Below are 20,780 nucleotides of genomic sequence, written 5' to 3'. Positions count from 1 at the left end.
GAACACCATCCTTGATGACATGCATTTGAATATGGAAGCACTATAGTCACTAATCAATTGCAAAACAAGCTATATAAAGCTCTCAAACATGTTTCAAATGGTGAAAACAACTCAGTTTAACAAATCATTATATTGGAGATGTTATGCAGTTTTTTTCTCTCTATAAGCAAATGCAACCAGTGGATTATCAGTTCTTTACTCACAAAACCCATCAGAGCCCTCAAAACATAAAGGACTAGAAGCATGAGTGAATATTGCAAGGGTTTGTGCAAATAACTTGGTACAAGAAAGTTGGTGAGGTTTCCTTTTGATAAACATTCTTGTCAAATGTGTTGACTATGCCTCCAACCAGGGCGCCACAATCAGGGAAAAGGTTTTGTGGCTGTTTAATTTGCCAGTGCCAGTTGCCATTCTTTTATTTGACACACTTTTTTTCTTTTTAAACCGAGATTGCGCTTTAAAATATATATTGATGTTAAAGCTTAGCAGGAAACGTTTAATAACAGTAGCATATTTGTATTGCTTGCAGTGTAGCACACTAGAATTATACCCCGTAGATTTAGTTTAATAAGAGGTCAAACTGTATGGACCCTTTAAAGTATTTATCCTCGCTTCGATGCACGCACAGTCTGGATTTGGACAAGCTATGAAAAGTGAGGGGGCGGGGTCTGTGACGTAGTTCAGCGCGCTCCTGTGTGTACGTCTGGTCCGTTTCTACCAATGACGATGTGATGGACAATATGGCGCCGGGAGTAGATTTAGCTTGTGAACCTGTCGTTGTCTAAAAGACTGGTAATCCCACAGGATGAACCTCTGCGCCCAATACTTACGGTAAGTAAAATCCGGATATTCTAGGGCTGGAATTGGCGACCGAGTCCGTGTTTTTATCGTTGAGGCCCAATGTGGTTCATCGGAATGTTGCTCGGCTACCATTGGCTGGGAGTGCTAGACGCTAGGCTAGTTAGCATGCGAACCTGTAAACGAGACACGAAACTGAAAACAGACAGAAGCTGCTGACATTTTGACCTAAATATTGCAAAAAGGATTGAATGGGCGGTTGGACAAATCGCGACATTTACTTGATGTAACGTTAACGATAACTCGTGTCTACATAGCAGCTGTTGTGGGAGGGCATGCTAGGTGCTGTGCTGTGTTAGCCCGCGTTAGCTACAAACATACCACTGGATGAAGTCAGAAAACAGTCCAGTCACACATGCTCGATACATTAGTCACATTAAAGCTTCGGGTGACTAGTCATCTTCAAAATCTACCTAAAAAACAAGGCTTCATTTGTTACGTATCTGCTGTACACGGGTTTCCTTTCATTTCAGGTTGAATAATATATTACAGGGATGAGCCAATGGTGACAGTGAACTGGTGTAATACGTTTTAATAAAGCTGTTATGTTATTAAATGTTATTCATTTATATGGTTTACAAGTGTGTTTGACCTTGTTTTAGTCGTGTCGCTCGATCGTTTTAGCTGTAGGACATATCGATTTGGACCAATAACGTTTAGATTCGGAACAAAATCAACATGATTTTCTAAAGAGTTTTCTTTAGACTTTCTGAGACCTTATCTGTGAGAATTTCAGGTATGCAAGTCATTGTTTTTGCATCTGACATGCTTCAGTAACCTTGGGTTAGTTCAAAACAGTGTTACATGAATCGACCAAGGGAGTTTGTAAATGAAATTAGTGGCTGGTAATGACAAATCCAGGCCATTTGAACGTGAAAGGTTGTCAGCAGTGTGCTGAGTGGATGCGTTTGTTCTTCAGGAGTGTTGTGAAGGAATGATGATGCTGTGATGATGCACATTTCTGCTCCAAACTGACAGTGAGTTGAGAACATGTCTTAAGTACTATGGTTTGTACTTGCTGAAACAGGGACAACAGAAAAGCTGTATGTTGTTATGCTTTAATGTAATCAGATCACTTTATGAAGTCAACAGTCAAGTTGTAGTCGACTGTTAAGAGACTTTCAAGCCAGCTGTTTGAATTGTCACTTCCCCAACTGGTCCAGTGCTGCATAGTCACAAAATTTTATATTTCAATGATCTTGTACGACATGTTTTTTATGCCTTGCAGAACATTTAGCTTTGTATGATATTTTCTATTAAATTTTGTACATTGTGGTTGTACTGATGATTTGTGTTGAACTGCTGCTCTAAATGTTACCATCTTATCAAACTGGGTTTTTTTGATGGTCTTGGATACATTTGCAAGAATTAATTAAAATTGTAAACCTCTATAATATATATATATATTAGTGGTGGGCATAGATTAATTTTTTACATTGCATGATATTCGATATCCGTTTGAATGAGATTTTTCTCAAAATTGACAGCCCTAATGTGTTTCGTATTTTTATTACGCACCCATGTTAACGGATTCCAGCGTTCACGCGGTTGCGGTCCGTCAGTGTGTTCCAGTAGCGGTGCGTCTGCAGCAGTGCAGCAATCGTTCACGTACCGAGTAGCGGACTGCAAACGCGTCCTGTGTGAAAGCACAATGAGTATGAGCTTCTGCACCACATATGAAATGCACACGGACTGCAGACGGATTGTGTGAAACAGGCGTGCGTCTTGAGGTTTCCATTGGGAAGCTTCTTAAAAAAAAATTTCTCTGAAGCAAACCCGGCGGCTTCAGTTGCATCCATGTTAGCACGTCACGTTTGATGTGGTAATTTCACAGTAGGCATACACTAGTGTTGTCACGGTACCAAAATTTCAGTATTCGGTACCGATACCAGTGAAAATCCACGGTTCTCGGTAGGGCTGCACGATATTGGGAAAAAATGACATTGCGATATTTTATTTTTCTGCGATATATATTGCGATTATTTTTTCTTACAAACAAAAATGGGGTGAGCACACTTACATTCTCATTTTAAATGATTTAAACATCGACACCATCGTTTTTTTTCCTTCTAATTGTTTAAGCAACTTTATTAAATATTTATGGTTTATAAACTTTATATAATTAAACATTATGCACTTTTTTTCAAAGATAACTGTTATTTTATTCCACTCTGAAGAAACGTTCATAATATTTTGCACGATAAGTCCTCTTGTGGCCTCAGGAGAGAAGCCAAAAGTTTTTTCCCCCTAATTGAAATTATGCCTTTTAAATTAAAATATAATCGAATGTTATCACTAATCACTTGAGCTATGTGCTTGAAAAAAAGAAAAAAAAATGTCCAAAATGCACTTGAGATTGAGAATGTATATTAATGAAGCCCTGAACTGTGATTTCTTTCCTGTTCACTCCAGAGCTGTGTTCACCAGACCTTGCTCAATGATTCTCTCTTCAACCATCTCCTCATTAATTAACACATTCATTTCTTGTTTTGAGCAGGCAGGCAGAGGCCCTGAAGGCTGACATGACAGGTATGTGCTACTTTAGTCCATTTAGTTAGGACTTTAAACATGTCTTTTAGTGTCTATATCATGGTATTTAGATGTTTATCTAATGTGTAATCTTTAAAATATTGATAATATGAGTGCGTTGGTTTTAAGTTGCACATATTATTAAAATTATTGATGTGATGTTGAGGTTGCTTGGAGTCTATTTCTATATTTCGCATTTGTCATCTTATCACTGTCACTCTGGTAACCATGGCATTGAATGTGGTTACTAAGACGTGCAGGTCTTTCTCCAAATGAACAGAAAGGCGCTGTTAGACTCCGTCAGTCACATCCTACAGTGCGGCTGCAGTGTTAGCTGTTTAACATGTTCCACTCCGTATGTCATGCAGATTCAAAGCTTGGTGCCGCAGAGGTCTGGACGTCAAGGCAGGCTCTTCAGGACTTGTACCAGAAAATGCTGGTTACAGACCTGGAGTACGCCCTGGACAAGAAAGTGGAACAAGATCTGTAAGAAAACCAATAACAATGCTATATGTAATTGACATGCAGAAATCCTGGTTTTGTGTATTTTGTTGAAAATATCTGATTTACTATCTTGTCTCACTTTTGTTTTAGCTGGAACCATGCTTTTAAGAATCAAATAACCACACTACAGAGTCAAGCTAAGAACAGGGCCAATCCCATTCGAAGTGAAGTTCAGGCCAATCTCTCCCTGTTTCTTGAGGCAGCTAGTGGATTCTACACACAAGTAAGATGCGTTATTGTACAGTGTTCATTGTTATGCTCATTGTTAACCACAGACCAGATTTGTGTCACATGACAAATTGTTATGCCAGTCTGCTGTTCTTAGTTGAGAACAGAGCCTTAGTGCCTTTTATAAAGAGCTGGACGATTAAACGAAAAGTAATCGAAACCAAAATTCAGAACCTTTAACCGACCTGCGTCTTTTGCAGCATTTCGCACGAGTGTGCTTTTTTTAAGATGCGGTGTCAAGTTAAGAGAATTTCAACTTTTACACACAGCTTCACTCATCAATGTCAGTTCCAAAACAGTGGACCAATCAGAAGACCGTGGAGGCTGGGCGAGCGTTGTGATCTTCTGTTTACAGTACCAAGTTGCTGTGGCAACATGGCGGAGGAGGCAGTCTGCACTGTTTTTTGTTGTTTTTTTTACATTCCTGAGCTCTTTGTTCTGCGTTTTTAGGTGCAAAGATGCCTTCTATGTGAATGGCCAGTAAGAAACTAGAGTAAATACTTGTGCATATGGAGTGACCGGACAAGATCACTGAAATGAAGGTCACATGCAGCAGTGATCATGAGTCAGATTCTCATCTATAACGTTATGAGCTCACAGGATATACAGCCTGCTGAGCCATTACAGGTGCCATGTCCAAGCCCTGCTCTTGCTCTTAATCAGCAGTGTTCTATTTACATTTTTGCACATGGCATTATTTACAATATTTGTTTAATGGAGATGCAAATTATTATTTTCTACTATTCACATGTCAATATTTAAAATGTATTTTGTTTGCAAGAGATGCTGGTTATTTTCTACTTTTGATATGGCAGTATTTAAACTCATTTATTTATTTTTTTTGCAAAACAATAAATAAAATAAAAAAGTTATTTTCTACCTTTTTAGGAAACTTGCTTTTTACATTACAACTGAAATTGTACTTTTTTCATAATACTTTTCATTTCAGGCATTTGTTTTATTCTAAATACTCATTGAATAACCATAAAGAATGTGTTTCCTTTAATTATTTTCAAATCACAAAGATAAGAAATGCACTCTTTTATTAGAAAAACATACCACCTTTAATATTTGAACATATTTATAGTACAAACCTTGCCAGTGAACTGTAAGAGCTAACAAACAAAAATAAAAGAATCATTCAAGGTTTTGATTTTTGGTCATATCGTCCAGCCCTACTTTTATTTTTTTATATATATATATATATATATATATATATATATATATATATATATATATATATATATATATATATATATATATATATATATATATATATATAAATCTCTCTCTCTTGATCCTTAGCTGTTGCAGGAGCTGTGCACGGTGTTTAATGTGGACTTGCCTTGCCGTGTGAAGTCATCTCAGCTTGGCATCATCAGCAATAAACAGAGCAGCACCAGTGCCATAGTGAAGCCCCAACCCAGCTCCTGTGCCTACATCTGCCAGCACTGTCTTGTCCATCTTGGAGACATTGGTGAGCTCACTCAGATTTCTTGTAGCTAGTTTCCCGAGAACACCAGCAAACTGCTTTGCTGCTTTTATGAATATGAAAGAATGGAAGGATTTAATTGGTTGTGGTTAATTTTATGCAATCCACAGCACGTTATCGGAACCAAACCAGCCAGGCTGAGTCGTACTACAGACATGCAGCTCAACTTGTTCCCTCAAATGGTTGGTTTGTTTTCACATTCTCAAGCACACCACTGACATGTGAATATATATAAAACGAATGAATTAAAAGTGATATTTTCCCCTCTGCTCTCAGGTCAACCTTACAATCAACTGGCCATCCTGGCTTCCTCTAAAGGAGACCACCTCACAACAATCTTCTACTACTGCAGAAGCATTGCTGTCAAATTCCCCTTTCCAGCTGCCTCCACCAACCTACAGAAAGCTCTTTCCAAGGCCCTAGAAAGGTCAGAATATTTACATTTATTGGATCATAAAGTTTTGCTCACACTATCATATGTAAATAGGAAACTAGTGCTTAATTCTCCTATGTCTGTTTAATCCACAGCCGTGATGAGGTCAAAACAAAATGGAGCGTGTCTGATTTTATTAAGGCCTTCATCAAGTTCCACGGCCATGTTTATTTCTGCAAAAGCCTGGATAAGTTGAACACCCTGAGAGAGAAACTAGAGGAGCAGTTCCAGGTAAGGCCAAAACCACCAGCTGTAGCACTTCATGTCATTTTGCCCCATTAACGTAAGGTGGCAGTTTTTTGACAGATTTCTGTCTCATTAGTCTTTCTTAAGGCCAATTTATACTTCTGCGTCGGGTGCGCGTAGAAGGTACGGCGTAGCATACGCATTGACGTGTACCATACGTCGTACCCTTCGCCGTACCCTGACGCGCACCTCCTCAAAAATGTAACTACGCGTCGCGGCGACGCGGACCGCAAGATCTGTGATTGGTCGGCTTGGTAGCATCGCATTTCCGGCTACGCATTTCCGGCGTGTTCTTCTGCACCGCCCGCCATTTTTAAATTCAGAAGTTCAGGTGAAAGTTCAGTGAAGAAAATGGAAATGGACCAAGTGACCGAGCGATTAGTTGAAGAAGTGCGGAAATACAGCCATCTGTATGACTCGTCTTCTGCAGAATACAAAGACTGCCAGATGGCAGCGAATTCGTGGAGAGAGATTTCCTCCAACGTCGGAATCTAAACACAGTGGAACATTAAAACCCGCCCCCCGCCAACTAGCGTTTCGGCGGTGCAACTGCAGAGCAACGCAGACATAACGCAGAAGTATAAATGCTCACGACGGCGTCACCTACGTGCGTAGCCTACGACGTACACTACGGCGTACCCTCGACGCAGAAGTATAAATTGGCCTTAAGTTTGAATTTGCATGCTCCTTAATCTCCCTACTAATTCGTTCCACAGAGGCTGATTTTGCAGAAAGCCTTCAGCTCCCAGCAGCTGGTCCACATCACAGTGATAAACCTTTTTGAACTGCACCACCTCCGAGACTTCAGCAATGAGGCAGATGAGCACAGCTACAGCTCGGATGAGCAGATCAGCTGGATTCAGCTCCTCGGCCTCTTCAGTATGGCTTTCTTTTCACACTGTTCTCAAGCCATGTCTCATGGTCTATTTAAATTCTGGGTTAAGCACATTACCGCTTGTAATTTTGAAAGATACTCGCTACCATTCAAAAGTTTAAGGGGGGTAATTTCTTAACAAGTTTCTATTTATTTGATCCAAAATACAGTAAAAAGTGCATCCTGTGATGCAAAGCTGAATTTTCAGCAGCTGTTACTCGATTCTTCAGTGTCACATGATCTTTCAGAAATCATTCTAATATGCTGGCTTGGTGCTCAAGAAACATTTCTTATTATTATCAGTGTCAGAAACAGTTGTGCCGCTTAATATTTTTGTGAAAACAGTGATACAATTTTTTTTTTTGAGTCCTGGAATAGAGTTCACATGATAGTGACATTTGTTTTAAATGTAAATCTTTTGTAATGTAATAAATGGCATTACTTTGACTTTTGAAATGTAATGCATCCTTGATGAATGAGTGATAAAAAAATAATCGTATTACCCCCAAATATTTAAACGCTAGTGTAATACCACTTTTAGCTCTAAATGTTTTTGGTTGTTTCGCTGGTTTATTGACCTAATAAATATAGAAATATAGTGTGAAATGTTGAAACCTGACTACCCATGATTGATTATTATTGGGACCATTGAAGAAAATCTAAATTATAATGTCGTTCTGTAAAATGTTTAAAATGTGGTGATAGATTCTGCAAATAAAACATGTAACTCTAGTTGGTGCAATGTTATAATGTAAATGTCTTTCCCTAGTGTCTTTCCTGGGTGTGATGCTAAGCCGAGCTTTACTCAATAAGAACCGAGAGGAGATCATGGGGGAGTGCCCTCTTCCTGCCATCAAAGTGTCTCTGGACTGGCTGAGGCTTCGACCCAGTGTGTTTAATGAAAGTGCTATGGACAAGCAACAGTAGTAAGAAAGGCTTCTTTTTCTCCTTTGACCATAGTACTGAACACTATTTCAAAACCGAAGATAGTTGATTTCGCATTTGAATGTGTTTATATTTGACTGGGAACTTGAGGTAGTTTCTAAATAGCCCGAGTCTCTTTAATCCAGAATTTGCATAATCCCAGCAACAATACCCACCATCCATTGCACGGAATGTCTGTTTTTGTCTTTTAAAATAATTCTGCTTGAGCAAAGATTTTGAGGTATTGAATAGTGTTAAGATGACACATCTTTGGCATCTCACAGCATCTGGCCATGGCTGGTGTCCATTCTGAACAGCTTTCAGCCTAAGGAGGAGGATGTGTCAAATGTGTCAGGTAGTGAGCACTGCATCACACGCTGGAATTTGCTCATGAACGTTTCTTTTTTTTTTTTTTGTTAATAGCCATGGTTGTTTGTTTCACAGTGATTCCACTTCCCGAGGAGTTTGAACTGCAGGGCTTTCTAGCCCTTCGGCCTGCTCTGCGGTAATTCTTCATGATTAATTGATCTGTTCTTGTTTTAACTCCTTATTTCACACACATGATTATTTTAGCTGTATTTGTTCTCTTAAGGCTGTTATTTAATGGTTTCAGAATGCTGGACTTCTCTAAAGGGCATCAGAGTATCGTGGTTGGCAAAGAGAGCCTGTTAATTCATTCCCGACACCAGAGACTCATCAGCGTAGGCAAGTGGGTGGCTGACAACCAACCACGGTAAGCTGTTGTTTCATTTTCTACTCCTCATTTCTCGGGCTTTCTTGGACTTTCTTGAAGTCTGTCATCTTAATTTTTCTTTGCTTTTATTTGCATTTGTCCCCCTTTTTTGATTTGTTCCATTTTCTTGTGTGTGTGTGCAAAAACGTAATTTTTACTTTTGGCATCAACAGGTTGATCCAGTGTCGCATAAGTGATGGCCTTCTGCTCTTCATCACTGATATCCCTGAGATGGTAGTGGAAGAGCCAGAGGAAAATGACTCACCTGTCCTCCAGGAGTCATCTAATGGTGAGCAGACCCCGAACGACAGCACCCAGGGCCTGAAGTCGGTCCTCTCGGCAGGAAAGAATCAGAACAGTGGGCTGGATGGCAGTGAGAGACCTGTGGTCACCTTCAAAGAGAACATCAAACCTCGAGAGCAGAGTAGAGAACCGATCCAGAACCAGAGGGATGCAGGGAAGGACAGAGCTGGATTTAATAAAGGAAATGGAATACAAGGGAAGAACGAGCAGAAGAAAGAGGGCAAGAGAAAGAGCGAGGTGAAGAAAAACAGTCATGATAAAACAACAGAGTTTGGGAAACAGGTAAGAGAGAGCCTTATTTTGTTGTAATTCTTTTTCAAATGTGTCAACACCACCTGATCTTCGCTTTGATTTGCTGCAAGGTGAAGACTCAGACTGAGATGAGGAAGACTCCAGTGTCTGAAGCGAGGAAGACTCCAGTCACACAGACTCAAACAACATGCTCTTCACAGTTTATCCCCATCCATCACCCAGGAGCTTTCCCCCCTCTGCCCAGCAGACCAGGTACCCTCACACACTTCCTAAATTCCACACCTGAACATTATTAACTCATGGGCTCTTCACTTCCTCACTTCCTTTTTTTTTTTCTTCTTCAGGTTTCCCCCCACCAGCATATGTGATCCCTCCTCCTGTGGCATTCTCCCTGAGCCCAGGTTTTACCTTCCCAACAGGTGTATCCGTACCTGCACCGTTCCTCCAGACTGCTTCCCACCCTCAATCTGCCAATCCGGTCCAGACGGGGAAACCCTCACACATTCCCTACAGCCAGCAGAGACCCTCGGGTCCTGGAGCCCTAAACCAAGGCCCTCCACAGCCTTCCCCTACACAGCAGGCCTTGCAACAATCTGTACAGCTTCAAGTACAACAACAACAGCAGCAGCAGCAGTCGCCCACAAAGCAGAGCTCCCAGCTTGGAAAAAGTCCACCACATCATCACAGCATGCAACAGGTAACGTGACGCTTTTGTTTGGCTTATTATGCCCATTTCATTGGCTCTTGTGGTGCTGAGGTTCAATATCTGCTCTGCTGTTTCTATGACAAGTCCGATTACCATGGCAACTACTTAGAAACATGGATGTTACTGACCTTGTTGGGTAATGTCTCTATTTTCTCTAATTTTATTTTGTTCTTGCAGTCTTACATGCAGGTGCCTGAACAGCCTGGTCAAATGTGGAACCAGCACCAAACTCAGCCCACCATGCAGAAGATGCCCATGCAGATGCCAGTCAAACAGCCTTTCTTCATGCCCACCCAGGACCCAATGAAACTCTTTGATCACCCCATGAGCATGCAGCCTCCTCAGCCCAGCATGGACAAGAAGATGAAGTTTCCGGAGGTCAAAATGCAAGATTTCTACTGGGAGCCTTCTTACCACATGGGAGGAGAGGGCAGGAGCGGAATGGGGGACAGGATGAGCAAACGTCAGCCTGGAGTCTTCTGCCCTGACCAGGAGAACATGCCCAGAGGCCCTCCATACGAAGTGAGCATTCTTTGTCTTCTCTGTTTAGACAAATGTAGTTATGTTACAGACGGGCTTAACATAATATGATAATAGCATAATATCCTATTACTCAATATTTAGTATTCACACTGTGTGTAGAAAATGTGAAATAACAATAGAAAAATGAATATTGTTTTAATAAATACTATAGTTAATATATAATATCTAATTTATTTACATAAACTACCAAAATTATAGGTTCAGTAAGATTTTTTTTTTGTCCCTCATGCAAATTATTTGATCAATACAAAAACGAAACGGAAGTAGTGACAGATAATATCTTCTGTGTTGTGTCGCACATCTGAGAGTAGCGCATCATCATAAAGAAAAGAAATGGGTACATGGTTCTTTGGACCGGCTGTGGATTGTATTTTGAGATGTGGCCATTGCACTCAAAAATGGTGCAAAATGATCATGCAAAGGGCAGGGTTTAAATTATTTAAGTCCTGTATACATCTCCTGAGAGAAGTCGGCCGTTTTTCAGACTGCCAAGTGGCAAGACGTTTTAAACCGATTTGGATTTTAAATATTTCTATTTCCAAATTAATAACTTTCATCATTCATGAATTTAAAAAGGACAACATGAGGTTAAACATGCAATATAGTTCATAAATGCTTTAAACGTTCATCTTTTCATAATGTGTTCATGTTATTTATTAATAGTGTACTGCTTGGCGCAGTGTTCCCTAAGTAGTAAGCGAGCATTCCTTTCCGAACACAGCTTCAGTCCTTATTCTCAGTCAATTGCTTCCACTTGCCTTTGGTTTCTATGGGCTTAGCATCTGTACAATATCTGTTATGACTCTGATTATCATAGTTTTCCGGCTTTAGCTGGGGATCATTTACAGCCATACTTTGTTTTATTGAAACTTGATCTCCGCGCTTGTTGAGTTGTGCATGCTTTCTAATTTTTCATCTCTTCTTTCACGTTTCCACCTCTAGCTGTCTTAACTGCTGTGAAGCATTCTGAGATGCGTTTCTGTGTTGTTTGAAAGACTATTTTACTTTTGAGTAAGTCAAACAGATTTATCACAGGCCGTGAACAGAAGTCAGGTTGAGAATCGCACTAATCTTCACAGGCTGCTGTTTTTCTCTCAGCTATGACAGGCTGCTTCCTTTTTTCTTACATCCTTTTTCTCTCATCCCTTTTCCTCCCTCCCTCCCTCTGTCTCTCCTTCCTTCCCCTTTGTGCCTCGTCTTTCACTAGGACAACAAGAGCTCCCCTCTTCTGCCCCCAGACCTGTTAAAGACTCTGGTGGACTTTGAGGAGGAGGAGGAGCTGCTCTTTACTAAACCTCATGATTTCTACCAGGCCTTGGCTGGCCCTCTTAATTCTGCTCCTGGAAGGAACATGTTTGTATGTAGTTCTCCTCCTATCATGTCGTCAGGCTGGAGTGGATATAGAATTTATATGCTTCTGTGGATTAAAAAATCAAAACAAAAAAATCTGTTTCCTTTGTCCAACAGCAGTTAAAAGTTTGGAAATACCTACTAAATTGTTATTACTGTTTTCCACATATGGGAATACACATATAATAAAAGTAATTGAAACTAAGGAATTATAAATGTACGGGACACATGTAACTTCACGAGGCACATCCTGGAATACTTTTAAAACCATATTGAAGAAGGCTGTTCAGATTTAAATTAATATCTTGGTATAATTTATTTTTGTTTATTAAAATAATTTTATAAAAAATATTTGTTATAAATAATGTTTGGCTTTCTGGAAATCTATATTTTTTCCTACTACTGTGGTCTGTTGGAAATGATTGATCTGTGTTGGAACTTGCATGTCTATTGCGGAGTTCTCATCTTTTTTGCTTCTCTCCCTCTGTAGCTGCCAAATCAGTCCCGACTAGACAGTGGAGCTGATGTGATTGGTCAATCCTCTCTTCTCCCCCGATTTTCCATTCAGGTAGCCTAAAGCTGCTTTTCTCTTTCTCAAACAATCACTTTAGACTTGCATTTTAAAACAAAAGTCACCAGGTGGCAGTGTTTTCATTCTAAACATAACCAGTTTTTGTGTTTTTTTTTTGGACTGGGTGTTGCTATATTCTTACTTTCCAAACATGCTTTGACTGGTAATGAAAATAAAAATCATTTTTAATAAAAACTTATTATGAACTGCAATAACCCGATATTTTCCCGATAGCATTCTCCCCTTTTTCTGACCTATCTCCAGTATATCTATCAAAGCTAGTCGCAAAAAGGCAAATAGAAAAGTCAAAATATTGATTAAATTGCTTTTGTTGTTGTTTACAGGAGAACTCCTACCAGAACAGCATTTTTAGCGAAGCCTATGGTAAAAATATGACTCCTGTGTCTAAGCCGGACATACCCATGATGCACCAGGAGCCTTCACTCTACTCCCTGTTTGAAGGAAATCCATGGTCCCCTTCCATTCCTGCTAGCTCAGGTACCATGTTGTGATTTTGATTTACTGTAGAATCAGAAATCATATAAGGATGTTTAATTTTGTTCATAGCCGTAATTTTAGATTGTACAGGGGATCAGTTTGTTAATGATTTGTTCCTATCTTTTGTTGTTATAGATCATTCTACACCAGCCAGTCAGTCCCCTCACTCTTCCAACCCAAGCAGCCTGCCTTCATCCCCACCCACCCACAGCCATGGCTCTCTGCCCTTTTCCAACTTCGGCCCCATTGGGACGCCTGACAGCAGAGATCGCCGTGGTACCGATCGCTGGAAGGCTGAGAAGACTGGTAATGCTGGTTATTCCCATGCAGAGAGTGTGCTCTGTTGGTTTATGTGTCTCTTCTTTTAGTCAACTTTATTACCACTGGCCAGTGTCAGACTGCACTGTAGGCTATGGTGTTTACTTTCTTTATATTCATATTACTACAAAATACTACAACAGGATTATAGAATAAAGAAGTAGAAAGTCTGTTCATTTTACAGATATTTTACAAGTTCAACCCCCCCCCCCCCCCCCACCCACTTTGTTTAATTTTAAATTATTTGTATGTTTTAGTAAATGTTATGTAGAATGAATATACATTTAATAGCAGTTGTTATGCTTGTATTATTTACATTCTTAAAATGAAATGGCCTGATTGATCACAAGTAGTAGTTAATAAACTGTTAATCATATTTGTTCATTTAAATGGTTGGTATGACTGTCTTTCAGGTGTGAGCGGCTTTGGGTTGGACTACCTGCCTTCTGCCTCATCCTCCTCTGTGACAGATACCAACAGCTGGCACCAGGGGGCGCAAACCAGCAGCTGGGCTGCCCAGGACATGCCAATGGAGGACTCCTCCACTGTCCTCCTTGACAGTTTCAAGGTAACATGGGATCTTCTGTCTAACATTTAGTGTGTACTGTTTTATACACATTCACAGGCCAACAACAGAGTTGTTGTTTTAACCATAGATGTGCAATGACATGTATTTTTATCATTTTACTTTAGTCTTAATTACCCTCCATATTCCCTTTCTTCTATCCCTTTTTGTGTAGTCAATCTGGTCGAGCTCTATGATGCAGCCCGGTCCTTCTGCTCTGGAGCAGCTCCTGATGCAGCAGAAACAAAAGCAGCAGCGCGGCCATGGCAACATGAACCCGCCACACTGAGAGTCCACAGGAAGACACACTTGTGTGAAACATGATTCAACAAAAAAGGTGAAACACCACAAGCTCCAATCGGAAATTTCCGGCATTACCTGCGCGCAGAAGCTGGAGACGGCAAACGATGTGAAGCGACAGGCTCAAAACGAACCGCTCGCCTGACCAACGAGGGACGTGCAGCCCTCTCCTCTATCTCTCTCACTCACTCTGTCTCTCTCCCTGTGAGGGCGTGCAAGCACCTGACCCGTCACGCTGCTCCGCACGTAGCCGCTGCAGAACACTGACTCTGAGGGGGACAAACTCTGTCACTAATTCTGATTGCAACACCTCTCTTCCTCTGGGGGGGGGGGTCAAAGGTCATTCTCCTGTCTCATCTGGACTTAAGACTCTGGACTAGACACCCCCATGCCCCCTGCTTAAATCTCTCTGTGTGACCGGCTCGCCATACGTAAAGGAGTTGGGTGTGTGCGTGTCAGAAAGGGATGTTTATTGACGGCAGACGTGGTATTACGAGGGACAAAAAAAGAAAGAAGGACTGGTTTTGTGTTTTTATTCCAAGTCTGGATTCATTTTCTCAGAGGGATTCCTATCGCTGTGTTCAGAATAAAAAATAAATAAATAAAAAAATGAATGAAGGATGATGCGAACGGCATGAAAGTGCACTTCTAGAGAATGTGCTCGGATATTAGATTGACACAGGCATGGATCATGGTGTTGTCATGTAGAGTCTGTTGTTTTGTAAGAAGAGTTCGCAGAACGGGACAGGGAACGTCTCTAAAGTTCGAACCATTATGAAGCTCATAGCGACATTATAGCTCGATCAGTATCAAGCGGAGTTGGGGGTTAGACTATAGATGTAGGATGTAGTATCATTAGCTGCAATAGAGACTGCATTTATTAACAATACTGTATTTTGTGACTTGTTCTGTAGCAGTTTTAGCTCTCTGAAATATTATTCAGTAAATATGTTCAATAGTTTACTGCTAACAGGGGAGTTCATTCGATATAAATGTGTGCCTCCCCTTTTCCCTCCTCTCCTCATTACTTTATTCTCTAGCTTAAACGCATAACGGCTTCTTTTGTTCTTGTTCTGCCTTTTTATTAATAGTTTTAAGCCTTTATCAGCTCTCTTTGTGCCTGGTCCGTGTTTTCTCTCTTCCTTTTTTTGTTCTTTCTCTATTTTTGTTTTAAGGAATCATTAGCATCGAAATCACAGTTGGCACTGTAGGGGTGAGGAGAACGGGTCTAGCTGTGACACTTGTTAGCTCGGCAGAAAGGGATGTGAACCGGGGAAGCTCAATTACCCACAGCCACTGTACTCGGTTTAAAAACCACAGAACATACCTCCGAAAAGACCCTCAGCTCCCGTTACACTTAGCACTAAAAAGTCGTCTCTGAGGAAGAGCTTCAAGCCCGATTACTGCTTCATTATGAAATCTTGTTACGTATATGATCGGTTGCCTCAGGTTAGCGTCACATGGCCATGTTTCTCAAGCTAGAAAAGGGACAGGTCATTATAGACGCCCTGTTTGCAGCCTGTATGTTTTTTTTCTTCGAAGTAAAAATCAAATATTGTTTTGAAAACATAACTGTTCTCTTTTTAGTAGAGGATATAGCACTGAGTAGGCCTTTGAGACCTTGTATGGGTGCCACTGTTTGGTAGAGATGTTCTGGGGCCAGGGGTTTGTGTTGGAAAATGCTGAAATATCTATAAAGCATTCACAGTGGTCATTTCTTCCTGGTTAAGTAAGATGTTTTTGTTCGGCGAAGGTTATATGAAAGACATACTCTCGTATGATGAGAATAAAGCGTGTTTTTATTTTTGAGTAGAGAACATTTTATTAAAGACGAACTTTAAATGATGTGTCTATTTGCTGTGTGATTGTGCTTCTCTTGTCGCATTTAAAATTGTATTTAAAAAATAAAGGAATAAATGATTAAATGGAACCTTAAAAGTTGAGTTCGGTCAAAGTAACATCTGCAGAAGAATCTAAAAGCAAAGTTTCAGTGCCCCATTTTTTTTCATCTTTTTGTTTTCCTATTAAAGTCATTCAGCAAGTTTCAGAAGCCAGTGCTCTGATTGGTTGCTGTGGATGCCCAATATTTTTATTTTATTTTATTTTGGATGACTTGTGGTGCACAGTCTTGTGTGAATGTGCTTTTTTCGATACCCTCTATCTCAATGCATTGTAAATGTGGATTTTTCCCCTGTTCAGTATTCCTTTTTTTTATTATTGTGGTTTCTGTAGTGATGTACATTACAATGCTGATCACAGGACAACAGCCTTGTGCCTCTGGGCCGTAATATAACATTCCAATAGTAAAGCTAAAAGAAAATATAACAGCCAGTTTTTTACATTAAAATTACCACTAAGACAGTTTGTCCCAACCCTAAATTCAGTCTGTCACTGATTCTGCATGAAATCCATATTTCAGAATGCCTTGTATTTTGGATGAGGGAGATATCCAGTCAAGGTTTTTTTTTTTTTTTAAAAAGAGGATTTTGTCAGGGAATAGTTGGGGGTGAGGATATCTCCTTCTATAATGGGCTTGATTTATTGTGTTCTTGTTTCTTTGTGTACACTTGTAAACTCTGGAATCAGCTATGCCTTTAATAAAATAAACCATGTCCTCATAGTCGGACTTGAGTCTTTTCTGTACCTCACACTTTCTCATTCTACCTTGAAGTTCCTTCTTCTACCTTGAATCAGAGACAAGTGCATGTCAGGGACACTGATGACTATGGAATGATAATCCGGACTTTATTCAAAAGGAATTGCAAATTGTATTTACAATTGCGTGTTCAATTTGTGGACGCATAAAATGTGACATAATCCAAACGCAAATGCAAATCGCGCATTACCGTTTGCATTTTCATTTAAGCGAACGCACAGTGTCTGCCAAATTTAAAATGGAAATGCAAAGTCCGTTTGCAATTGTTTCCCATATCTTACGAGCTATGAGCTCATATTTAAATAGCAATATTAATTACCACATTTGTCTTTTCACTCTCTCTGCACTGTGCATGTAAACTGCCAAAACTCAAATGGAATCGCAATTCCTTTTGCATTTGAATTTCCAACGTCTACACGGAAACCTGTCAATCAAGTGACATGGGTGGGGCCATTTTATTGGGCGTGTTTGTATTGGGAAGTGACGTCACTCACAGTCGACGGTAATAAAAGAGGCAATTGATATAATATATAGTTTCATTTGTAATGACTGTATATATACACATTTTCCTGAACTAAGTACATTTCTGCTGCTATTATTATGTTTAAATGAAAAATGAAAGGTGGCAGTGGTATTTCATATCCTTTTTTGTTTTATTGTAAATATACAGTGAGGAAAATTGCAGTAGTCAAGGCGAGCTGACTGAAGTTATCATGTACGCTGCTGTTTGCAGAATTACCGGACCTGCGTCCTCACAGACATCACACTCCCGAGTCGAATGCACAAAGTCTGAACTACCGAGGATGCATGTCCGAAATCAGCGTCTATTTGTCTAATCTTCCAGGTGTTACGGTTTAACTGGTTACCGTGTTATCTGGTGACCAACTTCCTGGTCCAGGACAGGTCTCTGCTGCAGATGTGCTGGAACGGCGGCAGCAGATTAGGCGATTCTGAAAGCACAAACTGACATGATATGAAGTGTTTAATAAACGCAGACTTGCTCATTGCATGATTCAGATATTCTTGTAAAGATTACAAGTTATTAGTATGATCGCCCGTTTCGCGGCAGAAGTAAGTAGGATAAACAAAAAAATAAAGTACGTCTGTGATGGCGCGGGTTTCGAACACGCGCTAAAAGACGAAGCACCGCGCCTCGAGACAAGAGTCACTAACCACCAAGCTACCGATCTACATCGAATCAGCTCCAGATCTCTCAATTGAAGACAGGACTCTCGGCGTCACATCGTGCTGCTGCTGAATCAAGGAAATGTGACCGTGTTAACTTGTGACCTGTGTTTACCTATTATGAAAATAAACCATAGCAGACCACTGACTACATTTTATGGTTCATGATGTTAAAGAACATTTCATAACGTCTCAGACAACTGTACATTTGTGACTACTGTGGTTTAATTATAAACACTATCGATAACTCATATTTACCATAGTAAAACATGGTACATTTTAGTATGATCGAAGATACAAAAATTCTTCGAGAACAGACTTGTATATGTGCATTCCCAGAAGAGATGAGAAATGGATTCGTGTTCAGCACCACAAAAAGAACATAAAGTATCAATATCACGAAACATCTTTTTTAAGTAAAGCTTCACAGGATAGAAAAGATGAAGTAATTTTTAAGAAACATCCTTAACCCTATTGGTTATTAAGTATTTAGATGACAAAGTCCACACTAATTAATTAATAATTATTTATTACTGTCGACTGTGAGTGACGTCACTTCCCAATGCAAACACGCCCAATAAAATGGCCCCACCCTTGTCACTTGATTGACAGGTTTCCGTGTAGACGTTGGAAATTCAAATGCAAAAGGAATTGCGATTCCATTTGAGTTTTGGCAGTTTACATGCACAGTGCAGAGAGAGTGAAAAGACAAATGTGGTAATTAATATTGCTATTTAAATATGACAGGCTCATAGCTCGTAAGATATGGGAAACACAATTGCAAACGGACTTTGCATTTCCATTTTAAATTTGGCAGACACTGTGCGTTCGCTTAAACGAAAATGAAAATGGTAATGCGCGATTTGCATTTGCGTTTGGATTATGTCACATTTTATGTGTCCACAAATTGAAAACGCAATTGCAAATACAATTTGCAATTCCTTTTGAAAAAAGTCCGGAATATCATTCCATAGATGACTGTTAACCGCAACATAACTAAAATCTGCATGCGTTTAAACAGCTAGTATTACTTCATGACCCAATATCCTTTATAGCAGCCATTAAAAATGTTCTAGTATGAAATAAACTCAATCACTGCTTCATTTCTGAACTCTGCAAGAAAATCTCTGGTCTTTGCACATTGGTTTTTATGGTGCATTCTGGAAAATGATGGATCGTTTTATTACAGCAACAAATCCACAGTACTTGCAACTGTGACCATATATTTACAAAGTGAATTCCACAAACTTAACTCAAAGTCATAAAAATGCACAAAACTACATACAGTTGATTTAATACATTAGTTATCATGAGTTAAAAATCACCAACATTTTTATAGTGTTCAGATTGGTCAAAGTTTATAAATGTTTTGGTTAAATTTATAAATGTATTTTTTTTTCATTAGAGATAGTTGAAATGTGTGTGGAATATAACATTGATATGCTGTAGAAATATTCATTGTTCGACAACTAATTAATGAATTAACTAATGAACATTTAGTTAATGTAGACATATGAATCCCTAAATGTAAGCATTGCCATTTTATTTTATCACTATCCAGTTAATTATTGTATATTTTATTTGGTATAATATTGACTTATTTGAGGGGGAAATGGGTTTTACTGTAAATCACAGAGGAATGAACCGTGAACTTGATGCTGTCTAGAAATCGAAGGAACATCTCTCAGCTCCTCACCCACTTCCTGAGAGGAAACCAGAGTGGTTGAAGATCATCTTACCACACACACCAGCTGCCATATCATCTCTCTCCTTAATGCAAGTTCTATTAAACCGTTTTTGCCACATAATATTTCAGTGTGTATTCGGGGCCACGTTGAGTAAATCTTTGACAAGCCCCTGCAAAAACTCACATTTTTTATTTCTAAATGCATGTCTGTTTCCTATGCTGTTAGCTTCAGTTAAACCAGACCCTCAGTCTTGGCCTGATGGCCCTTAACACACTACCACAAATCACTAACAAATTGTCAAACTGTCTGATTTTAATATAAATTGTAATATTTATTCTAAAAACTACATTCAGAGCCAGAATCTGTGTCTTTGAATTTAAACTAATATATATTTTATCTCTATGTTGTTGATTAAAAGATGAAATCACAGATTCCTATACTGTTAACTAGAAGCTATCATACATAATACTATACATTTTTAAATTGTATAGTAAAATGCAGCAGCAAGAGTTCTTACTAGAACCAGGAAGTATGACCATATTAGCCCAGTCCTGTCAACACTGCACTGGCTCCCTATCAAACATCGTATAGATTTTAAAATATTGCTTATTACTTATAAAGCCCTGAATGGTTTAGCACCTAAGTATTTGAATGAGCTCCTTTTACATTATAATCCTCTACGTCCGCTACGTTCTCAAAACTCAGGCAATTTGATAATACCTAGAATATCGAAATCAAATGCGGGCGGCAGATCCTTTTCCTATTTGGCGCCTAAACTCTGGAATAACCTACCTAACATTGTTCGGGAGGCAGACACACTCTTGCAGTTTAAATCTAGATAAAAGACCCATCTCTTTAACCTGGCATACACATAACATACTAATATGCTTTTAATATCCAAATTCGTTAAAGGATTTTTAGGCTGCATTAATTAGGTAAACCGGAACCAGAAACACTTCCCATAACACCCTATGTACTTGCTACATCATTAGAAGAATGGCATCTACGCTAATATTTGTCTGTT

The 20,780-nt window shown here is 39.5% G+C and overlaps 1 protein-coding gene across 3 annotated transcripts; it reads left to right on the top strand.

Annotated features, from left to right (window-relative positions):
- The first annotated feature begins 684 nt into the window (after positions 1–684).
- Positions 685–16,124, top strand: smg7 (SMG7 nonsense mediated mRNA decay factor). Of its 3 annotated transcripts, none has more exons than XM_059563449.1 (23): positions 685–831; positions 3,356–3,387; positions 3,756–3,873; positions 3,982–4,114; positions 5,425–5,596; positions 5,722–5,793; positions 5,888–6,038; positions 6,140–6,275; positions 7,007–7,169; positions 7,934–8,090; positions 8,373–8,443; positions 8,533–8,593; positions 8,702–8,821; positions 8,995–9,406; positions 9,493–9,628; positions 9,721–10,073; positions 10,260–10,604; positions 11,833–11,982; positions 12,466–12,543; positions 12,891–13,044; positions 13,180–13,350; positions 13,776–13,930; positions 14,103–16,124. In XM_059563449.1, exons 1-23 carry the CDS (start codon positions 806–808, stop codon positions 14,214–14,216), a joined length of 3,480 nt encoding a protein of 1,159 aa, XP_059419432.1. In that variant the 5' UTR covers positions 685–805; the 3' UTR covers positions 14,217–16,124. The 3 variants fall into 3 exon arrangements, with proteins under 3 accessions (XP_059419432.1, XP_059419431.1, XP_059419433.1); XM_059563448.1 differs by having other exon boundaries at positions 686–831; positions 9,487–9,628; XM_059563450.1 differs by lacking the exon at positions 11,833–11,982 and having other exon boundaries at positions 687–831; positions 9,487–9,628.
- Positions 16,125–20,780: the final 4,656 nt, after the last annotated feature.

Source organism: Carassius carassius, chromosome 12, assembly GCF_963082965.1.
Source record: "Carassius carassius chromosome 12, fCarCar2.1, whole genome shotgun sequence".
NCBI lineage: Eukaryota > Metazoa > Chordata > Actinopteri > Cypriniformes > Cyprinidae > Carassius > Carassius carassius.
Note: the sequence above shows the minus strand (reverse complement) of the source record. Positions and strands in the feature narration are given on the sequence as shown.

What these genes read in the sequence shown, in the direction of transcription:
- smg7 (XM_059563448.1), top strand. Translation starts at nt 806, where the DNA reads ATGAACCTCTGCGCCCAATACTTACG. An exon ending in CCTGAAGGCTGACATGACAG is followed by an intron (nt 3,388 to 3,755) that starts GTATGTGCTACT and finishes TATGTCATGCAG; the next exon opens with ATTCAAAGCTTGGTGCCGCA. An exon ending in GCCCTTCGGCCTGCTCTGCG is followed by an intron (nt 8,594 to 8,701) that starts GTAATTCTTCAT and finishes TAATGGTTTCAG; the next exon opens with AATGCTGGACTTCTCTAAAG.